At 38.0% G+C, this 23181-nt stretch overlaps 1 protein-coding gene and 1 pseudogene across 2 annotated transcripts; both read left to right on the top strand.

Annotated features, from left to right (window-relative positions):
* Window positions 1-6191: 6191 nt before the first annotated feature.
* On the top strand, window positions 6192-20962 carry LOC149682824 (multidrug resistance-associated protein 1-like; annotated as a pseudogene). The gene is made up of 14 exons (XR_016384130.1): window positions 6192-6203; window positions 6250-6578; window positions 7167-7341; window positions 7397-7651; window positions 7768-7971; window positions 8293-8439; window positions 11374-11464; window positions 11572-11691; window positions 11901-12271; window positions 12673-12840; window positions 13151-13335; window positions 15110-15215; window positions 20009-20761; window positions 20834-20962. The product of XR_016384130.1 is annotated as a multidrug resistance-associated protein 1-like (transcript).
* Window positions 15317-16925, top strand: LOC149682825 (ATP-binding cassette sub-family C member 2-like). The gene is made up of 3 exons (XM_089871197.1): window positions 15317-15847; window positions 16191-16390; window positions 16570-16925. Exons 1-3 carry the CDS (start codon window positions 15428-15430, stop codon window positions 16730-16732), a joined length of 783 nt encoding a protein of 260 aa, XP_089727323.1. The 5' UTR covers window positions 15317-15427; the 3' UTR covers window positions 16733-16925.
* Window positions 20963-23181: the final 2219 nt, after the last annotated feature.

The raw sequence follows: 23181 nt of genomic DNA, 5'->3' as shown, positions 1-23181 counted from the left end.
TTGCAGGCGCGATTCAGATACCTTGCAGGATCATTGCTGGCGCGTTTCAGATACTTTGCAGGATCATTGCAGGCGTGTTTCAGATACTTTGTAGGATAATTGCAGGCGCGTTTCAGATAATTGCAGGCGCGTTCAGATAATTTTCATGGTCATTGCAGCCGCGTTTCAGATATTTTGCAGGGTCATTGCAGGCGCGTTTCAGATACTTTGCAGGGTCATTGCGGGCGCGTTTCAGATACTTTGTAGGATAATTGCAGTTGAGTTTCAGACACTTTGCAGGATCATTGCAGGCACGATTCAGATACTTTGTAGGATCATTGCACGCGCGTTTCAGATACTTGTAGGATAATTGCAGGTGCGTTTCAGATACTTTGTAGAATCATTGCAGCCATGACTTTGCAGGGTCATTGCAGCCGCGTTTTAGATACTTTTCAGGGTCATTGCAGCCGCGTTTCAGATACTTTGCAGGGTCATTGCAGGCGCGTTTCAGATACTTTGTAGGATAATTGCAGGCGCTTTTCAGATACTTTGTAGGATAGTTGCAGGTGCGTTTCAGATACTTTGCAGGATCATTGCAGGCGCGATTCAGATACTTTGCAGGATCATAAAAGGCGCGTTTCATTCACTTTGCAGGATCATTGCAGGCGTGTTTCAGATACTTTGCAGGGTCATTGCAGGCGCGTTTCAGCTACTTTGTAGGATAATTGCAGGCGCTTTTCAGATACTTTGTAGGATAATTGCAGGTGCGTTTCAGATACTTTGCAGGATCATTGCAAGCGCGATTCAGATACTTTTCAGGTTCATTGCAGCCGCGTTTCAGATACTTTGCAGGGTCATTGCAGGCGCGTTTCAGATACTTTGTAGGATTATTGCAGTTGAGTTTCAGACACTTTGCAGGATCATTGCAGGCACGATTCAGATACTTTGTAGGATAATTGCAGGTGCGTTTCAGATACTTTGTAGGATAATTGCAGGTGCGTTTCAGATACTTTGTAGGATAATTGCAGGTGCGTTTCAGATACTTTGTTGGATAATTGCAGGTGCGTTTCAGATAACTTGTTGGATAATTACAGGCGCGTTTCAGATACTTTGCGGGATCATTGTAGGCGCGTTTCAGATACTTTGCAGGGTCATTGCTGGCGCGTTTCAGATGCTTTGCAGGGTCATTGTGGGTTTTCTTATCAATTATTGTGAATCAGTCGCCTTATATACCCTAAATTTCCAAAAATTGTTAAAGAGGATTACGCTTGAGTTCATACGTCAACAATAGCTATGTTTAAAATGATTTTAGGAATATAGTTTCTTAAAACGATTTAACTAGAACTAATGTAAATTAATGACGATTAAATTAATAAATATCAATTATATTTATTTAAATATTTAAAAATAGCCTGTAAATTGCGTCTCCACTTGGAGAGGTTTATTTTGGATTCCCAACTTGTACTCATCCCTTACAAAAATATTAAGCTGTAATTCATCTGCATACACGGTTTTTTATCGCTACCACGCTGTAACATGTATACATTAAGGCTACATTTTCTGCAGCTCAAAAAACGGGAAAAATTCACAGCATTTCTAGGACTGCAAAGTAACTGCCGTTTTTACATTTTCTGTTTGTTAACTGTTAACTGTCTAGCCTGGCAGAAATATGCAGCGCAATTCTGCAAACGCTATGCAAAAGTTCAAATACCAGCTGCTATTTTAAAACTGTAATTTGTCCCTTTTTATAGACATGTTACAGGTCTGCAAAAGTGATGGAAATGTAGAAATCCAGCTGCTAATTTAGAACTGCAATTTGACCATTTTAATAGACATGTTACAGGTCTGCAAGAGTGATGGAAAAGTAGAAATGCAACTGTTAATTTAGAACTGTAATTTGACCATTTTTATAGACATGTTACAGGTCTGCAAAAGTGATAAAAAAGTAGAAATCCAGCTGCTAATTTAAAACTGCAATTTGACCACATTTATAGACATGGTAAAGGTCTGAAAAAGTGATGTAAAAGTAGAAATCCAGCTGCTAATTTAAAACTGCAATTTGACTACATTTATAGATATGTTACAGGTCTGCAAAAGTGATGGAAAAGTAGAAATTCAGCTGCCAATTTAAAACTGTAATTTGACTACATTTAAAGACATGTTACAGGTCTGAAAGAGTGATGGAAAAGTAGAAATCCAGCTGCTAATTTAAAACTGCAATTTGACTACATTTATAGATATGTTACAGGTCTGCAAAAGTGATGGAAAAGTAGAAATTCCGCTGCCAATTTAAAACTGTAATTTGACCACATTTAGAGCCATACTGCAGGTATTCAAAAGTTGGACATTTTACTTGAATTGAATACCTGCAATATGTCTATAAATGTGGAATAGTTACAGTTTTAAATTTTAAGATAGATTTCCACTTTTCCATCACTTTAGCAGACCTGTAACATGTCTATAAAAATGGTCAAATTACAGTTTTAAATTGCCAGCTGGATTTCTACTTTTCCATCACTTTTTCAGACTTGTAACATGTCAATAAATATGGTCAAATTACAGTTTTAAATTGGCAGCTGGAATTCTACTTTTCCATCACTTTTTCAGACTTGTAACATGTCTATAAATGTAGTCAAATTACAGTTTTAAACTAGCATCTGGTATTTCTACTTTTCCATAAGTTTTGCAGACCTGTAACATGTTTATAAATACGGTCAAATTACAGTTTTAAATTGGCAGCTGGATTTCTACTTTTCCATCACTTTTGCAGACCTGTTACATGTCTATAAATATGGTCAAATTACAGTTTTAAATTGGCAGCTGGATTTCTACTTTTCCATCACTTTTGCAGACCTGTTACATGTCTATAAATATGGTCAAATTACAGTTTTAAATTGGCAGTGGATTTCTACTTTTCCATAACATTTGCAGGCCTGTAACATGTCTATAAATGTGGTCAAGTTGCAGTTTTAAACTAGTAGCTGGTAATTCTACTTTTTCATCACTTTTGCAGACTTGTAACATGTCTATAACTGTGGTCAAATTACAGTTTTTAACTAACATCTGTTATTTCTACTTTTGCATCGCGTTTGCAGAATCGCGCTGCATATTTCTGCCAGTACAGACAATTAACAGTTAATAAACAGAAAATGTAGAAACGGCAGACAATTTGCAGTTCTGGAATTGCTGTGAAATTTTCGCGTTTTTCGAGCTGCAGAAAATGTAGCCTTAATGTATACATATTACAGCGTGGTAGCGATAAAAAAGAGCGTATGCAGATGAGTTACAGCTTAAAATTTTTGTACGGGTTATTAAACACACCATAAAGTTCGATGTTAACTAAAACGAATCCTTTATTAACATTTCGAAACAATAATTAAGACTTGCCAAACAAAGCTCATTTCAGGCACAAATGGATCTGTTGTAGCAACGGGCCACGGCAAATTGAAGTAACAGAAAGTGTATCACTAGAGTGAATTATAGCCTTCCTCCGTATGGGTTAAGACGTACTCCAATCAAATCTATATCTCTTCCTCTCTAGCTTCTTCGTTTGAACTGTCTTCGCTTTACAACCTTTATAAATCAAAATTTCACTACGACGAAAATACTTTTGACTTTTGAGATATTCGAATAGTTTGAATATTTCTAGTTCTTGGTGATAATAACTTTCGTAGTGAACACATGTTTCGTTTTCCTTTGATATGTGATTCGCAGGATTCTTTCAACGTTGATTAGAGAGAATCTATCCGCCGAATCGATCCACTCTTACTAAGCATAGGACAGACAATTAGTCACGTGCCATGACCCATTCTCCAGAAAATAGTAACGCTAAAGCTTCAAGTTTAATCAGGTTGTTCGATGCTTTTATGGTTTTAAGAACCGTAGATAATAAAAAAAAATTGGCTACATCTATTTTGAAATAATCAACGATTACGTATTATCAAGATTTTATTTATATAACCAGGAATACAGACAGATATTTTACACGATACTTGTATTTATTCCTGACATAAACTCGTACAATTATTATCGTAAGCCCCTATCGTGAAATATAACGCTAAAAAATTGGTGGAATAAAAGCGCTGAAAGCGAAAAGCCTGGAATTATATTTTGGATGCAGAACACTCGCGTTATCCAAGGTCTACAGTACAGAGGATTGTACTTCCTCTACGTCAGTCATTGTTTATTCCATAAAATTGAAAACGTCATTACACGCTTCGAAAACGGAGAATTTATAAAAACATTAATTTTTAAATTAGAGCATTAGTAGCTACTTTGGGGAAAGAAGACTACCTGCTCTGTCCCGAATTGCACTTTGTCCAAAAGTAGGCTCGTGACAACGTTTACTCAATTTTAAATGAAGGCTCAGATTCATTTAGGATTAGGCTATCTTGGGAAGGCTACATTTTTATAAATAAATTTTACTCTTTTTGGTTGTTATCAACGATGCCGTATCATCATGAGATTATTATAAAGACTTTCCTACTGATACTAAGGACAATTTTTCATCCAGAAAATGTACAGTTCATAAAAGCGTACGACGGGTTTTAACGCCTAAAGTCTGGTATTTATTTATTCGGTACTCTAATGTAGATGAATTCGTTCTGAAATACACTTGTGGTTTGCCAGCCAGCTTCGATCAAGGCCTTTTATTGTAGGGTTTGATGTTTTTGCTCTATCAACGCTACGTTTTGTTGGAAACCGTAGAAGTTTTAGATAGCAACTAGTTTGTTAGACAAATTGCTGAAATTTATTTTAGAAAAGATTTTAGTATTATTAATCTCCAAATGGATTCATTTATTCTCGACGACTTTTGCGAATCTCCATTTTGGGTATGTTACTTGTTGTTTATTTACTTTACCAGCATTCTTTTAATGGCATTTGATAGCAAAAAAATATGGGTTCAAAATTTCATCTTGGTATTTAATAATTTAACCAACACGTTATTTTAATCAGGACTCCAATTTGACATGGTACACGGATGATCCAGACTTCACTCCTTGTTTTCAAAAGACCATCCTGGTCTGGGTGCCATGCGCGATACTCTGGTTCTTCCTTCCATTGGAAATCGCGCTGATCGCCAAGTCGGAGAGGCGAGACGTCCGTTGTTCTCATCTTTCAATTACGAAAAGTGTAAGTCGTTTTACACCTAAATACCACAAAGCAAAATTACTCATGCAATACGTTTTAATTGTACATCTAGCTTAGCACGAGACGCGCGTTCTTGCCACTGTAATACTTTTTTGATTTGTGTTTTCAGCTCTCGGTTTTGTTACTGGCCGCAATTAGCGTCTTGAAATTTGGAAAACAAATATACCACGGCGATTTTCAAGTCGTTGACAATTTGGCGGTCGTTCTTCAATTTGGAACTTACGTAAGACTATTGCCAAAAATATCCATCACGTTTTGACGAATTAATTTGAAGTCACATCTTGCAGATATTGGCGTTATTCCTCGTAATTTACGGCAGAGGGGGTGGCGCGGTGTTGTCCGGAATCCTGACATTGTTTTGGTTCCTCTTAACACTAACGCAAACTGTCACACTGAGATCCACCATCATTAAATACTATTTACAAGTAAGGCAAGGTTTCTTTTGCATTTTATAATAATAATATTACGTCAATATATAAAAATGTGTATTATTTCAGAACGACAAAGATGACTATTTCGGGTTGGTAATTGAGTCGGTAATTTACCCTTTAGTAGTAATTACCCTCGTTTTGCACACACTAAGTGACGCCTCTCCGCACTACGAAAAACACACCTACGCAATCGAAGTCAAAGTGGTAATTCTTCATCTATTTTTAATAAGTTATTTATGTAACATAAGTTCGATACTGGTTAGTAGGAGCTCCAGCCTTGTCGCTTGTTTTTCTCGATTTAGCTCTTAGTAAAGTTTTAGTGTCATACATAGTAACAGAATTGCGTACAGCTAATAGGAACCATTGTGCCAGCATATGTCACATGGTATTTTCTAAGCTAGTTTTGTGGGTAGGCCTTGAATACTATCCGTCAAGCCTCCCAACTCTGACGTATTTTAAACGGTGCTAGTTTCTTGGTTTGTAGTAACGCGCGGTCAGGACAGGTCGCTCCTATAAACTGTTTGTATGCCTGTTATGAAACATATGCTCTCAACAAAAAGATGATTATTTTTAATATCTTAAGAAATCGAGGGAAGAAGATGCATCGTTTTGTTCACGCGTGGTTCATTCATGGCTTACCAGGTTAATATCTTCCCGTTCTTGAGTTCTTATATATTACCCTTAGTAGAATAAGTTTTTAACGAATTGTAGCGCCCTTTGGAAAGGCTGGAATAAGAAAAACTTTGAGCCACAGGATGTGTACGGCTTGAATGAAGCGGAGCGAGCGCTGATTGTCTCGCGCATTTTCGAAAAACACTGGAAACCCAAAGATGAGACCACAAATGACGGCGATGAAATGGAAATGAAAAATTTTTCTGAAGATCGAAACTGCACCAAATATCAATGCAAATCCATCGCTTGGCACTTGTTGAGGACAATCAGGCCTTGCTTAATTGCTGGAGTGGTATTTCAAGTTCTGTCCGACGTAGTGTCTATCGGTCCTGCCCTTTTGACAGGGTAAACAATTTCACTTATTTTACCGGATGAAAATCTGGGAACAAGTCCTTCAGTCTCCCCACTTGTTAAAAGGAGTTTTCCTACGCGGTCTAACCCGGTTTCTCCTTTCCATCAAAACTTGCTGAGGCTAACGGTGATATTTGGTATAGGGCGCTATTGGTCAGCTGTGGGGGCCATCACCCCTCTATACCTAGTAAACAATTAAGCCACAGACTTTAGTGTGGCGTCCCTTCATAGACAAAGCTTATATTATATTACCTACTTTTTAAACGTCATAAGTGATTATTTATGGGAAATCAAGAATATAAGATTAAATTCTAATTAAAAGAACGAGATTTACATGGTTTTCATTTAAAGCTTCATTTGGATCTTTGCTAGTACTGAAGCGTCGAGAAAGGTTCAATCGCATGAGCAATAACATTTTCGGTTTCTTTGGGTCAGATATGTTAACCAAACTGTTTTCGTTCTTCTGAACATTCTTTAAAACCGATTCTAATAGAGATTTAAATTGCAAGTGGTTGGCCACGCTGCAATGAATTAAGTAAACTTTGGAACCGAGATAACCAGTTTAATCACTTGTGTTTTCAGTTCCATTATTGATTACTCGACGAGCGGAGACCCTTGGTGGAAGGGGATTTTCTACGCTTGCCTTTACGGTTCGGCCGGTCTCGCGCAATCTTTGTTGCAAGAAGGCAGCGCCATTTTCCACACCAAACTAGGACTGAGACTCAAATCCGCCACCATGCACGTTCTGTACAAAAAAGTAAGAAAGTATTATCTATGGGACGCTAGTTCATTAATGAGATTCGTCGAAGCAGACATTTCGCTTGACGAGCAGCGATCGGCGTGACCTGACAATGGGGGAAGTACTGAACACGATGTACGTCGACACGAACAGATTCCAAATTCTTTCGCTGCAACTGGGCCTCTTGTGGTCGGTCCCGGTTCAATTAGTGCTGTGTTTCGCTTTCATGTACCAAGAACTGGGCTCTTCAGCCTTTGCTGGCATCGTACCTATTGTCGTTCTTCTTCCCCTGAACTATCTCAGCACCAAGAAATGCAAAGAATTGCAGGTAAATGTTATCCACCTAAAACACCAATAGACCGTAATTTGAACCATACGCTTAACTACAATATCATGACCAATGAAGATTCTGCGAATGGTTTCTTTAATTATCTCATTCATTAGATTGAGTTGATGAAGCTGAAGGACAGGCGAATGAAAATGATGAGCGAAATCCTGAACGGAATCCGCGTCTTGAAGTTGTACGCCTGGGAGAGATCATTCCACAGAATCATTCTTGAAATCAGGAAGAAAGAAATTGCACTCTTGAAGAAACAAGCCCTCTTCTATGCATTAAATATATTCATAGCTGGTCTCATACCTATTTTGGTACGAACGTAAAAAATTACTAGAATTTGATTATTATTATCGATAATGGGGGAACATTGAGGTTTAAAGATTTTAGTTCCGTATCAGTTTCTTCACCATGCGTTCTCACTCGACTCAAAAAGGCGTATATCCCTGAAATCTCCACGCTTTTGACAGGCTCACGACGACGATTACGCCACATTTCAGTGATGAGATAAGAACTCGGTTTTATGTATGATGGCGGTCCTCATCTCTCCCTCTTTTTTTTGTTTCAGGGCTTACACACTCTGTTACCTCCATATTGATTTTAAGTTCCTACAAATATTGTTTCTCAATATTTAGATAACTACACCGTGTTTTGCTATGTACGTATTAATTGACGACCATAACGTTCTCACCTCGAGGAAAGCTTTCGTCTGCTTCCAGTTGGTACGATTATTAGCGATGTCAATGCTTACTTTTCCGGATGTAATAAATACCCTAGTTTTGGTAAGAACGGTGTCAGGGAGGTTCAAAAGATAAATCTACTATTTTGTTTCTTATACAAAATTCTATTCTATTCTAGGAGAGCGCTAGCTCTCTTAGATAAGACTTCATACTGCCTTTAATGTATAAGGAGTGTTTTTGGATGTAACATTTTTCTGCTTTGTATTAACTGTTTTGAAAAATTCAATAGAACCACAACCCGGGCTCACAATATGTGGTTAAAATTTCAAAGCAATGCATCTAGGCCTAATAGTTTATTTTATAAAAGATAAAGTTGCTCAGGGTGGTTTTCAATTACACAAAATTAATCAGCCTTTTTGGAAAAAAAACTCGAAAATTCCCATTGAAATAATATGGCAATTTTTATAAAAAAAAGTCAAATTGTAGAACGTATATTACAAAAACTATACATTTCTTTAGGATTGAGAAGGTTATAAATGATCATATGATCTTTGTATTAGGTTATTTTCTACTTTTTATTCGGAAAAATTAATGTTAAGCATGTTTAGTTTTAATTTTTCAAAAATACCTCGATTTTCGACTTTTTCAACGATACACTGTTTTATTAGAAATTGACAACACGTTCGAAACTCGCCTTTTTTAGTGTTTAGTGGTTGAATAACAATTTGAGTAATTCTAATTCAAGTTTTATGGATGAAATGCTCTATTGAAGGTTACAATTATATAATAGATTTTTGATTAATTCAAACGCTTTAACTAATGGATGCGCAACGCCCTAAGACTTTTTCTCTCCTAAGTTTTTTAAACAATTTTAAATAATATTAAGACTGAAGTAACAGATATTAATAAAAACTTTCTTTGCAGACAAAGACACGAAAGTGTAAACGATAAGTGTTGAAAATTGATTCCCAGAAGTGGCAGATATCAAAATTTTCTCTTTTGATTATAAAACATCAACGTTTTGAAAAAAATCATATCTTAGTTTTTCCACCAAAATTTCTTTTGCCCTAAATATTTTTCAACATTGTTTACACAATTATTTTGCTCTCAATAGTAGATCTAGAAAAAAAGAGTATCTCGACGAACCTTTTATGGGATACTAGGTTTATTTTCCACTAACATTTGCTTTTAGGTGGTTCAAACTCAGGTTCATATACTCGGATATCTTAAAAATTGGGTTTTTAAATTTTTATATTTTAATGTTGGAAGCGGAAAATAACCTAGGCCGTTTGACTGTGATGTAGTTATTAGTGTCGAAAAGATCTGTAGATTGATCGTGATCTTTTGAGAGATGTACAACAAGTATATTTTTTAAACTTCAAAATTAATAATAATAATAATCTAATCATTGTCTATGAAGGGATTTCCACACTAAGCCTGTGGCTTGTTTACAGGTGGGTCCCTTTACAATGCATAGAGGGGTGGTTTCTAGCCCCTATGCCACCGCTAACCTACAACGCCCTATACTAACTATTACCGTTAACCTCTGCAAGTTTTGGTGGAAAGGAGAAACCGGGCTAGACCGGGGAGGAAAACTCCTTTTAACAAGCGGGGAGAGAACTTGCGGAGACTTTAGCCGGTTCAACCGTGACTCCTACTTCCGTAACCACGTAACCTAAAATAACCGTCTCGTTTTGACAAAATTTTGGTCTTACTCGCTTTTATAGTGAGCTCGGCATTTTTCAATGTGGAAAATACCTTGGATAAAGTCGCGAGGTGTGGTTCAAAACTAGGGGATATGATGATTACGTCATCCAAATATGCGCTGACGCCTTCGTTACTAAGGGGGAGAACAAACGGTCCACCATCCTCTGGAATGAAGACGGCGCCCCCGTAGGCCCAAACATTAAGACGTTTGGCCGAAATAGGGTTGTAAATTTTCCGCTAATCGGAAAAATATAAAACTAGCAATTAAGTGAGCTTTGAGTCAGTTTATCAAACTTTTAAACATTTAAAACATTCTCCAGTTATTTTGCCATCTTTAATAGATTTATTAAAGTACCGCCAAATATTAGTGGTTGATTTTCCTATAATTTGTGACTTTAAAAAGGGTTAACAAACTTAATAACATTAACAACATAACACCTCGTTTTAACAAGCGGGGAGAGAACTTGCAAACTCTACGCGGAAGGATTTGTTCCCAGATTTTCACCCGGTGCCACAGTCTGGGATCGAACCCGGGATCCTCTTGCTGCGAGGCGTAAGCGCTAACCGCTACGCCACCCCACTTAACGAACATGTTTTGTTAAGTTTGCACGCGGTTTTTGTTTTATCAGCTATCAACGATATTATTTCTATTTATTCTCCTTATAGAGCCGAATACTCAACCTAAAACTAAATTTTTGAGAGAAAATAAAATTAAAACGCTTACTATTTATAAAATGATGCTCATGTATCATGATAAAATAATTTTACTAAAGTAATTTTGGTCGAAAAATAATTGATGTTTTATAATCATGTCTTCAAAAGAGAAAATTTTGATATCTGTCACTTCTGTTTTTGTTAATACGTTAACTGGCTCGCGATTATCAAAGATTTGAAAGTTTCAGGATTTTGGAAATATTTGAACTATTGGTACATAATAATCTTAAAAGTTGATATAACGAAACGTGCCTTTTTACTAACGACAGCTCGCGGCTGAAGAAACGTACTAAAACAATTTGGAACTTTCAAAATCAAAGTCTTTGTTCCGGCCTATTCAACCCCTCCCATTACCACTGGATATAAATGGAACCTATATTGACGGTGTCGCTAGTAAAAAGGAGCGTATTTTTAAAATTTGGATCTAAAAGTGCGAAATTAGTAGTTTGCATAAATTCTTATATCTCAAAGGGTTTTTCTATGATGTCTAGGTGTAATTAAAAAAGTAGAACAAAACATTTTCCCAACAAAGAATCGTACAGGATTCTATCGTTGACCTTCCCTTTAGTTAAAACATCTCAAAATGACGCAAGTTCACTAAGATATTCTTTACAGACACACGTCTCGGTAAGGAGAATTGCAAACTTGTTGAGTCTTAGGGAAACCAAGCGTTACGTGGAGAAGATGGCGAGCGACGTCCAATGTGGTATGTCAATTTAATTAGGGACGTGAAAAAACGAGATAGGTTGCTTTCCGGCAGGTATGCCTACACACGCGGATGAATTTAAGTTCAAAATTAATTGTGGTTAAAAGATAGAAGCGCGAAAAAGAGCCGATTGATAGGAAAAGAAATTCTTGAGAACTTAATCCACAATCCGGAGACTTGGTATAAACTGAAAATATCCTCCCATAATAATCAGGTTTATTACCAAGGTAGCTTTATATCAAAAGGAATTTTGTCTTAGTAGTAGAATCAATTTTGAAGGAAACCCCTCAAAGACTCAACTATTTACTGTTATTTGTAATATAAGCCAATCAACAAGTCGTTCTTTTATAATGTTCCCAGATATTTTGAACTAAACTCTCACTGTTGGTCAAATTTGACCAATGTTAACATTAGTTTACATTTGTGAAAATTTCAGCAATTGACATTCAGAAGGGAACGTTTCGTTGGAACTTGGAAGACAATGCAGCGGCGTCTCTTCGGGACATCAACTTGAGAGTGTCCCGTGGTTCTTTGGTGGCCGTGGTGGGTCCTGTTGGTTGTGGCAAGTCTTCCCTCTTGTCCGCTCTGGTTTCCGAGATGCAGAAGGTGGAGGGGGAGGTGAGAGTGGCCGGGAGAGTGGGATACGTCACTCAACAACCCTGGATTCAGAACGCCTCTCTCAAAGAGAACATACTCTTCGTCGACGACATGGACCAAGAAAGATACGACAAAGTCATACGCGCGTGCGCCCTACAACCGGACCTCGACCAACTACCCGCTGACGACGAAACAGAAATCGGAGAAAGAGTATGTATATAATCTTCTTATTTAAGTGTCCACTATTCCACGTCTTTGGTGGAACGTCTTTAATTCCCTTCAGCGCCTAATAGAAATCGGGCGCTAAAAATACAAGAGAGATTTTTATTTCCCTTTACGAACAGCTTAAAATATCAATTATATTTCTTTAATTATTTAAGAAAAACATATTAATTGGGTAGAGAGTCCTCGTCTCGACTCAAAGATGTTTGTTTTGGTTTCCGAACTTGTTTGAAATTAGTGCATTTTGTATTATGGTAACTCCATATAAAAAGAGTGTACACGAGATAAGAAGGAATTAAATTAATCCTGTCGTTGCGACGTTTCATTCATAGTTACATAGATGGCTGCTTTTGTTAGTAATGTGTTTGTTTACTAATTTTCCTTAATAGGGTATCAACTTGAGTGGTGGTCAGAAGCAAAGGGTCAACGTGGCCAGAGCAATTTATCGCGATGACGATGTGTATCTCTTTGATGACCCGCTGGGGGCGGTTGACTCGCACGTGGCCAAACATCTCTTCAACGAAGTCATCGGGCCAAATGGATTACTTCGAAAGAAAGTAATTAACGCTACTCTTTATATTTTTTATGAAAGCGCTAAGCTAAGCATCCGTTAGAGAGCTCTTTCATTTAAATCCTGATAGAAGTTGAATATGGTGTCTCTGAAAATAATCAGTTATTTTACTGTGGAACAAAGTTCACTTGATATCTCGTATATACATATTTATCTAAGCTTCATAGATTTTAATTAAAATACTTGCAGCTTCGATAATAGGGAAAATAAACCCTATTGAGTCGCTCTCATTTGATAGCTGCTTTTGTTTGGAACTTATTTTCTCGCTCGACAAATGGTAGTTTAATTTGTTACAGACGAGAGTTTTGGTGACGCACAATTTGAGCTTCATCCGAGAAGTGGATGAGATCTTCTTCATGAACAACGGACGAATCATCGAGAGGGGAACCTATGACGAAATCTTGAGTCGTCAGGGAATGGCCAGAGATTATTTTGCGCAACACATGAGTGACATGAGCGACGAGAATAAAGAAGAACAATCGTGAGTAGATTTGTATCCATGTCTACACTTTCTACCGCCAGTACGTAGTAGAAAAGAGAAAGGGCTTCAAGTCATGCAAGATAACTATGTACAAAGTAACCGAGCAAACTTTGTGGACGTGTACTGTTTGTAGAGATAGCTTATATTTTAAATTTAATTTATTCTTTCAAGTTTAACCATGGAAGCAGTGAATTGTAATATTAGCGGTAAGCGCTAGCTTTTCAGTGCTCAATTTGTCTGTCCCCGGGTCTCGATCAGCTCGAGGGACTAGCTGGGAGTAGCCCAAGGTCGGAACCATAAAATTATATATTGGATATGCTGTACGGGGCTTACGGGGATCATTAACCATCAATCTAGAAGGTCAAGGAACGGGGAGATATTTTTTCTGCTTACAAAGTCTGTGCGAAGTTGCCCGCCAATTTAGCAGGGTACGCGCGCAGCGGTACAACGTAAACAAAAGTGATCGTTTGGGAAGGGTACGAAACGTATGTTTTACATTTCAATTTCCTTGATTCACTTTCACAACTTCCAAACGTGCAAATCTTTTTAGCCACATCGTATGATGTACATCTACGATGAGGCTCTTAGTTTGACCTGCCCTGTTGTTCTTGTAGTAGTAGGGGTGTCACAGTCCTGCCTTTGGCAGTATCAAATTTTTCGTTCGTCATTTTTGAACGTCGAGAGAAAATATTTTCCTTTTTAGTTAACGTTACAGTTCACAGGTGGAGTTTTAAACTTAATACAGGGAGGAAATTATTTTTTTAACTTTCCTTCCTCCACGGAGAATCGAACCGCAGACCTTTCACTTGTCAGCCCAGCTCGGCTAAAATCGCTTGTTTAGAAACGGTCTCGAATAAAGCGCTATACTCGGAGAGAGAGGTTTTTCACAGGCACGGTCCAATTCTCTCTCCCTCTATCTCTTCAACTAGGAGTCATGATCCCATCCGAGGCCAGCTGAAGATATAACTTCGCGGGTGGAGAGGCAAAAGCATATTAAATAAATTTATACCGACCGGGCAGAAGTTTTTATCACTGTTTAGGGTAGGGCATCGAGGGGCTATTCACTCTGATTTTATGCACGGTAAATCATTTAAGCATTGTAAAAGATAGCGTTATTCACTCATTAGGGTAAGTTATAGAGGGGTTATCCACTCATTAGGGTAGGTATAGAGGGGCTATTCACTCGTACGATGTGGCTACTATTACGAGCCCTTGGGTCGACTCGTTTATATAGAACGTTCATGCGAGGATACCGCAGTTCTGTCTAGGCTACGAAGCGCGCCTACTGACAGGGAATGTTCGCCACTAAGAAAAGGCACACGCGGCTTACCGACAGAAGCATGAATAGAAATACCTCTCGTAAATACTGTATAGGAGAGCGATTTTTTTAGCCACATCGTATAATGGATCCCAATAATTCGTTGCCACAATTTCCAAAATATTCTCCTATTAATTAGCTACCACCTTTTCCAAAGACCAATTTGTCCCGAGACCCAATTGTTCCCGCCCAATTGTTCCCGGACCAATTTGTCTCGAGACAAAAGTGTCCCGGGATCGATTTGTCCCAGGACAAAATTGTCGCGGACCAACGTTACGATCATACGATGTGGCTTGGGTCATCTTGTTCTAAATTGACCTTGAAATATAGCTCAGACTGGGGTCGGTTAGAAGTGAATAAAAACTGGCTCGCTTACTGCTCCTCTTATGATAAAGACTCCATGGCTGAACACGCTTTGCTAATTTATGAATTTTGATATAAATGAAATTTTTGTAGTACGTTAAATGTCAAATCGGAGAGATTTCATCTTGCATCCCAAGGAAAAGTCTCAGATGAAGATGATGCAAAACTCATGACTAAAGAGACGCTCAAAGAAGGAAACGTATGTGCTCTTTAATACACGAGGGGAGTTTGGATTTTCTTTGCATCTAGAGAACTAATTTTCTCTATACTCATTTTTCTTCCTGATAATGTTATTTCGCATTGCAGATATCCATATCGCAATACAAACAATATTTTAAAGCCTACGGTTTGATATGGTGTGTGTTCCTCGAAGTAGCAGACACCAGTTGTATTGTCCTCAATTTCGCGTCAATGTACTGGCTGTCTCTGTGGTGCGCGGACTCCAAAGAAGATTTTAAAGCAAACCCAGGCTTAAAGGCAACCCGTATAACGGTTTTAGTGGTTCTAGGTCTAGGCCAATCCATTTCGGGATCTCTGGCCGTAATCATCAACGTCTTTCGCTGTCTTCGAGCGGCAAACTGTCTACATGGGAAAATTGTCGATAGCGTATCTCGTTCTCCCATGTCCTTCTTCGACACGACCCCCGTTGGAAGGATACTCAATCGTTTTTCCCAAGATTTCGACGCCCTCGACCAGCAATTACCTGGAATAATAAATCTAACCAATTGGGGATTGATTCTCTTAGTTGTTTACCCAATAGGAACTGCAATATTTTTACCATTATTCATAATTCCCTGCATTGTTGTTGCCGTTGGATACCTTTTACTTCAGGTAGGAACTCGATTAGTCTACTGACTACTGTCATAAATAATTATTCATTATCACTCTCAATTGTAAATTGTGGCGGTTAAACAAGATATTCGTATCGAGTGAGGGATAGCCGCTCGTCGTGGTTAAACACGGAATTAAACAGCAAGATTATTATCGACATTTCAAAAAGTTAACAAATATTTTATGAGATTTTTTAGAAACTTTATTAAGCGACGAGAAATATTTAGCCGCTTAAAGTGATTTGGCACTAATATAATTTATTGCAAAAAGTGTAGAAAGCACGCGTGTGTACGCGTCCACTAGCAACTTCTAAAACTGAAGTTCTATTCCACATCTTTTGCAGCGTTTCTTGATGTCGAGCAATCGTCAATTCAAGCGGATAACAAGCTTGAGAAATTCCTTCTTGTTTTCGCACGTGGGAGGATCAGTGGCTGGCAGCACTGTCATCAGGGCGTGTGACGCCGGACAGAACTTCGAAGGACACTTCCTGAAACTAATCGACGAATGCACCTCCGCTAACTACATGATGAACATGACGCAAAGGTGTCTCATTCACTGATTATTTCAATTGCGTCTTTTTCGTTTTGGAGCGACAGCCTTTTATCATCATCTACACCTCATTTTTACCTTTGGGTTGAAATCGGGCAGTGGATGTCAAGCAAAGCGAGCATCCCTAGTGGCTGTTCGTTTCTCCAAGTCAATAAAATGCAATTTCTTTCCAGATGGCTGACAGTACGCCACAATATCTTGGGCAATTGCTTGATGTTTTGCACCGCAATATTCATCATTTTGAGTAAAGGGACTCTGTCAACTGATTTTGTAGGATTGATCTTGGCTAATGCCGATCGGGTAAGCGCTACCAATGAAGACCAAGCCAGTAAATGAAAATGTTTTTTTCACTTAAGCTAAAATCTCCACTAGTTTTTACCTCTCCGAGTGACGATGACGTCACGGAGAGGTATTGCACTGGACGTGTGTGTGTCTGTCTGTGTGTCACACCCCACGTGACCGCGTTCGCAGTTTGCGTATCAGAGCAAACGTGTTCCCAATTTCCGGACTGCATTGACAGTTCACGGAAATTTGGAAAATTGTGATTGTCTCCGCTGGCTATTTTACTTAAGTTCCCACACCAGTTTTGGTTTTCGTCCACTCCACATGGACACTAGTTTGTGTATACCACATACACACTAATCTATCCTCATTGGCGTCTAACAACCACCATCTACTGGTCTTTCGTAGACACCAATCTGCAGTATTGGCTTCTACCACCACCATCTACTGGTCTTTCGTCTTTACCACATAGGCACCAATCTGTAACATTGGCTTCTACTCCATCGTCGTCGTTAGGCTTAAGATGTACGCGGCGAGCGCCGCCGAGCGGCTAGGGTTACGAGAAACGTCTAGCCTCCCAATGGCAGGTTTTCCACCATCGGTTCACGCGAATACGTTTTTATCTGTTATTATAATGGAAACTAATCGTATATATACCCCAAAATTTGAAAAAAGCGGGCAGTAGGGGTACCCTTCACTTTAAACGTCAATATTAGCAAAGTTTCGAAAGATAATAGGAACAACTTTATTTTAAACGATTTAACTATTTTTAAAGTTATTTACTGGCGATTAAAATAATTAATATCATTTATATTTAATTAATTATTTACTTATTTCTATGTACTGACACAAGTGAGAGTTAATATAAAACGAGTAATGAAGATTGCATCTGAATCGAAACACTACACGCATATCAAAGTTAATATAAAGCGAGTAGGATGAAAAGATCTCTTACAAAACGATAACATTTTCTTTTTGCAGAATATTAAATGGAAATACTTAAATATTTTTCGGCATTACGATTCTTTTAGTAGTTGTGTAGCTACTAAGCTCTGTTTCATCTCAATATTCTAAGAACATCTTTTGATATTAACATTTAAAATTTGGTGTTTACTTTTTAATTCATCTTTACTACATTTATATATAGTGTAAACGTAACTTTTAGCTTCATTAAATAATAAGGATGTTAATTCTTCATCTCTCCATACGGGTTGAAACGATTGGGTCTATGAGATAAGATAACCTAGATTTTAACCAGAATTGACCTTGTTTCATGTCCTGTTATAGGAGGTCTTAACGGTTCAGACAGAGCCGAAAGTTAAATACACATTTAAGTGATAGATATTAGGTCCTCATTAGAATTATTGAGGATACGCAGGAACTTATTAAACGCTTTAAACTTTACAAATGATCATGGCAATATCTCGCCGATTAGAACTATGTATTTCCGGTTTGTCTCAGTGGCTGGCGGACCTGTGTTTGGAATGTAAATTCGTCTCGGCTCGGAGAGGTTTATTTTGGTTTCCCGACTTGTTCATTTAACTCTTGGTGCTAGTGGGATAGTGAAACCCCGCCTAAGTGGGATGATACAAAACGGACGAATAGTTTCTGAATTAACATTTTATTATAAATTTGTACACCCCATACACCGTGTTTAGTAACACATAACTGGGGTAGTTACTGTATTAAGAAAGAGATGAAATTCTATGAGTTGGTTTGAATGGGAGAGATTGAAATAGCGAAGAGAAAAGTAGTGTAATTTTCCGCCATTTTTGTACTTTTTTCGTAAAGAATAGAAGCTAGTTAAGGTGTAATTCTGCTACGTTTTCAAGAATTTGTTAAAAAGCCGTTTCACGACGTGGCATTGGCAAGCCCTTTTTAGAATATGAAACGCGTTACTTTGCTAATGAATTACTATGCTTTTAAAAATTATAATCCAAAAAACAGATTTTGATCATAAGCAATTGTAAAACCGATTACTCGATAAACCTTCGCTAGTGAGAAAGAACTTTAAACTGTACGTTTTACCAGGGATAGATGTAATTTCTAAAATTAAATCGTTGCCTACGTTAATCAGATTAACGAAGGCAACGATTAAATAAATCCCTTGTTTTACGAAAGAACCTGTCACACCTTGGTAAATTAAATTCTCATCTGTCATCTTTTGCAAAGAGCGCTTCTGCTAAAGTATAGCAACAAATATACCTTTTTTGAGTCGATTCTATTAAATTTCCGTTATCGAACGCAGTCCAAACTGATCGACTTTATTTTGATTTTTGGATTCGGTCGAGTGGGAAACACTGCGCAAATACCTTTGTGGTAAAACATCATGCGCAGAACGCAACCGAAACAGCTTTCGGTCGGACAGAAATGGTGTTCTATTTTTTACGCAGAGACCGACGTAAAATTATTCGGGATGAAGCTTCTTTTGACGTCATAATAGGGGATTTTTTAACTCGCCAATCGCCATTGCCGCAACTCGCTAATTGCCATGCTTGCATGATGTAAACTATTGAGTTTGAATCTCTCTGACCTGCATTTGGTATTGGTAAGCTCCCTCATTAAAATACCATCAAGGGAAAAAATCAAAGGTCAATGCTTAAGTTTTTCTGGGTCCGAGTCCCAAATCCAACTCGTGCTACGTGACTATCGGTTGACAGCCTTTTCGGTCGGAATTCGGTCGTATGTGTGAACCGAACTCAATCTTACCGTCGAAGGCCTGCGTAAGTCAATTTTTTGACTCAGCGCTATACTTTTTGGTCGTCATTTTCGGTCAAGTGGGAACCTAGCTTAGTATGAAGGAAACCCAAAGTGTAACTTTAATTTAACGAACCCGTGTTCATTAAATTTAAGACACCTTACTTAGTAGAATATTACTTTTTCTCGGACTTTCAAACGAATTGAGGGAACCATGTTTCCACTTTCACCATCAGTACCCTCAAAATAGTAAAAATACTAGAATCTGCTGGTGCAATAAATAGGCCAAGTTCTCGAAATTATATCCATTTCCTGCGACTCGAAACAGGACGGGTGAAAAGGGAGTAGGATATTGGGGAAACGGGTTTGACCAAAAATATATTCTATTATCATTAAATAAAATAATACCTATTTTGAAAATATTATAATTTTTTAGAATTACCATTCACCCTATCCCTTGCTTGGTCGAAACTTTTTGTTTTAATATACATGCTTTTGGTGATATACCATTTTCCTTACATTCAAATCTTATCTATGAAAGATATTAAATTCTTGAAACTATTTGGATAATTAAAAATTAGCCCACATTTTCGATAATGAATTGTGCAGGTACTTAATATATTGATCTAACAGCTTTTAGAGATGATCAAAGTGTTTATCACTGCCTTTACGGGTTTGGAAACAAATGTTGTCTCCATAGAAAGAGTTGACGAATACTGTCGTTTGGAATCCGAGGCTGAGTGGGAGAAACCAGAATCTCAACCCCCAGCTGACTGGCCTCAACGAGGACAAATCATATTCCAGGACTACAGCACCAGATACCGAGAAGGATTGGATTTAGTCTTAAAGGACATCGATGTCAGGATCGAGGCCGGAGAGAAGGTGGGCGTGGTGGGTCGGACAGGCGCCGGAAAGTCGTCGCTGACGCTGGCACTCTTCCGTCTCATCGAGAGGGTGCGAGGTCAGATCGTCATAGACGGAGTGGAAGTGCAGCGATTGGGCTTGTCCGATTTGAGGTCGCGGCTGACCATCATCCCCCAAGAGCCCGTCCTCTTCTCGGGCACACTCAGACTCAACTTGGATCCATTGGGTCAACAAGACGACCAGCGATTGTGGGCCGCCCTCGAACATTCGCACCTGAAGTCCTTCGTGGCGTCACTCGAGCAGGGACTGGATCACCCCGTGGCCGAAGGAGGTAACAACTTGAGCGTCGGTCAACGTCAGTTGGTCTGCTTGGCTCGTGCCTTGTTGAGGAACACCAAGATCCTGATCTTGGACGAAGCGACGGCTTCTGTCGATATGGACACCGACGATCAAGAAGGAATTCGCCAACTCCACCATCATCACCATCGCGCACAGAATAAACACCATCTTAGACTACGACAAGTTAGTATACCAAACTATTTGACAGGCTTACCAATGTGATTACCTATTTTTATGTCTTTTAACTTTTCATAGGGTGATGGTTCTCGATCAGGGACGAATTGTGGAATTCGACTCTCCAGACGCTCTCTTGAAGAATGAACAATCAATGTTCTACGATTTGGCCAAAGATGCCAATATACTCTAGATCACCTTATTTCAAACTTTGCAACCAATGTTTCATGTATTACCAGTCTAACCAATAACCTTATCACTCTATATTATTATTATTGTTTTTAGAAACACAAGTTCACTGTTATTTAAAACGAATCCTTAATAAACACTACGAAACAATTAGGCCTAACACTTTCCAAACAAAGCTCATTTCAGGCACAAACGAATGTGTTGTAGCAACGGCAAATAGTATTAACAGAAAGTGTGTCTCTATAGTGAATGAAAGCTTTCCTCGAACCAAATCTTTATCTCTTCCTCTCTAGCTTCTTCTTTCGACCTGTCTTCGCTTTACATGATTATTAAGTTATAACTTATAGTTTATCTCCGAAGGATATGTTTAAACTTTAGAGACAGTCGCATAGTTTGAATATTTTTGTTTCTTGATGATCAAAGCTTTCGCAGTGCAAACATGTTAAGTGTAATATGGTTTTTCACCTTATAATATTCCTATATTTCCACTGGGGCGACAGTTATTTTGTTTTCCCTTGACGTGTGATTCGCAGAATTATTTCAGGGTATATTAGAGAGACCTACAAAAGCTCTAACTGGCCACAAATAAGTCACCTCCACTATAAAAGTTCAACTGGGCTGATTAGCCACTAATGTATTATAGACGTCACTAAATTAGTCCTCGTTATTAAGACTAATTAAATGCTTATTATCTTGTAATAAGAGATAACGTTTTTATATATTTTTCCTTTCGAAGTTAGAAAAAGGCTGTTCTGTTAAGGGATAGTTTTATGTTACCTCAACTTTTCCTTTAAGGATTAGACTATATTTACGAGGATAAATAAATTTACAGTATTTCTTGTTTTGCATTTTATCGAAATGGTATTTTATAACCTTCCCTAAAACGAATATTAAGGACAAAAATGAACAGTCCGTACCAAGGATTTTGATTGCTTAAGGCTGGGCTTTCGTTATTGAGTGCAGCTAGATGAATACGTTTTAGAATCCACATGTGTTGCGCGAGTGAAACCCCCATCATCATAACTGTTTAGTTGAAAACCTTGTAAGGATTAGTAAAACTGTTGAATACTTGACAGTGCCTAGCTCGTTAAACGAATTCTTCAAATAATCTTATTTTAACAAAGTTTTTAATGTTATTCATTTTCAAATTTGTTTCCTCCATTTTGAATGATTTTTTTTTTTTTGAATCTTCATTTTTGGTATGTTACGTGTTTATTACTTCACCAGGGCTCTGATAGCTTTGAAAGAGTGTAGGAAGAGGAATATTCCCAAAGCCGATAAGACTTCAAACATAAAGTATGTGAGTCTAACGTTTCCATAGATTTGGAAATAGATTTTATGACTTTCCCGAAGTATAAACGAACAAAAAGCGGCTAACCAATCATAAGCCTCTAACCATAGATAGCCTATTTAATGCTAGACCAATTGGCGACGGCTCCAAAACTATTTTCTCGCATCGGACCTCAGGTTCATTCCTAGGGGATTGGAATATATCATGTAACTCGCCCATGCTCATGTTTCGCACTTAATTTGTGTGAAAGCTTATCCGCTTTTGATATTACGAATTTGTGTTGAATTATGAAGTGTACCATTATTTTTAACGTGACAATAATTTAACTTCGTTCACTGATAACTCTGATTTTACTGATCTGGGTGACTTGTTCGCTTTTATGGGTGTTTCCGCCTTTTTAACTGTCGGTTCCAACATCAACCAAGTAATTTTATTAAATACTTCGCCTTCCAAGTGCGAATTTAATGCCGTATGTGAAAGTCCAACCACAACTTCCAAGGAAGTAAAGCAAGAACCAGAACCTTTATCGAGTGATAATGTTAGTTCAGAGTTTCACTTAAACCGTTTCAAATTGGAAAACGAAGCTGCAACGCCTCTCCCAGTGAACGAAGTGATTTATTGCCCAGATCCTGACGCCTCGAGTTTAGAATCGAGTGTAAAATGGGAAGAACCAATTAATCACCTGAAGAATGAGTTCGGTTTGGATATCGATGAAAATCAGTTTACCAACGAACATTTTTCTATTATTTTGACGAAATAGGAAGATTCAGGGAATTATGTTGGATGCTATTACATAAGAATGAAAGAACCACCTTACCTTTACGAGGCGGTTAAAGTTAATTTGAATAATGTCATTTAGTTTCCTTTTGACTATGTTTTGAATAATGTCATTTGACTGAAGAGTCTATGTATGTTTTCCAATTGATTAATTTCGTTAGAAACTTTCTAA

This window comes from Phalangium opilio, unplaced genomic scaffold, assembly GCF_054372755.1.
Source record: "Phalangium opilio isolate 3A_F unplaced genomic scaffold, DU_Popi_V2 ptg000037l_1, whole genome shotgun sequence".
NCBI lineage: Eukaryota > Metazoa > Arthropoda > Arachnida > Opiliones > Phalangiidae > Phalangium > Phalangium opilio.
This window is presented reverse-complemented; position numbering and strand designations above follow the sequence as displayed.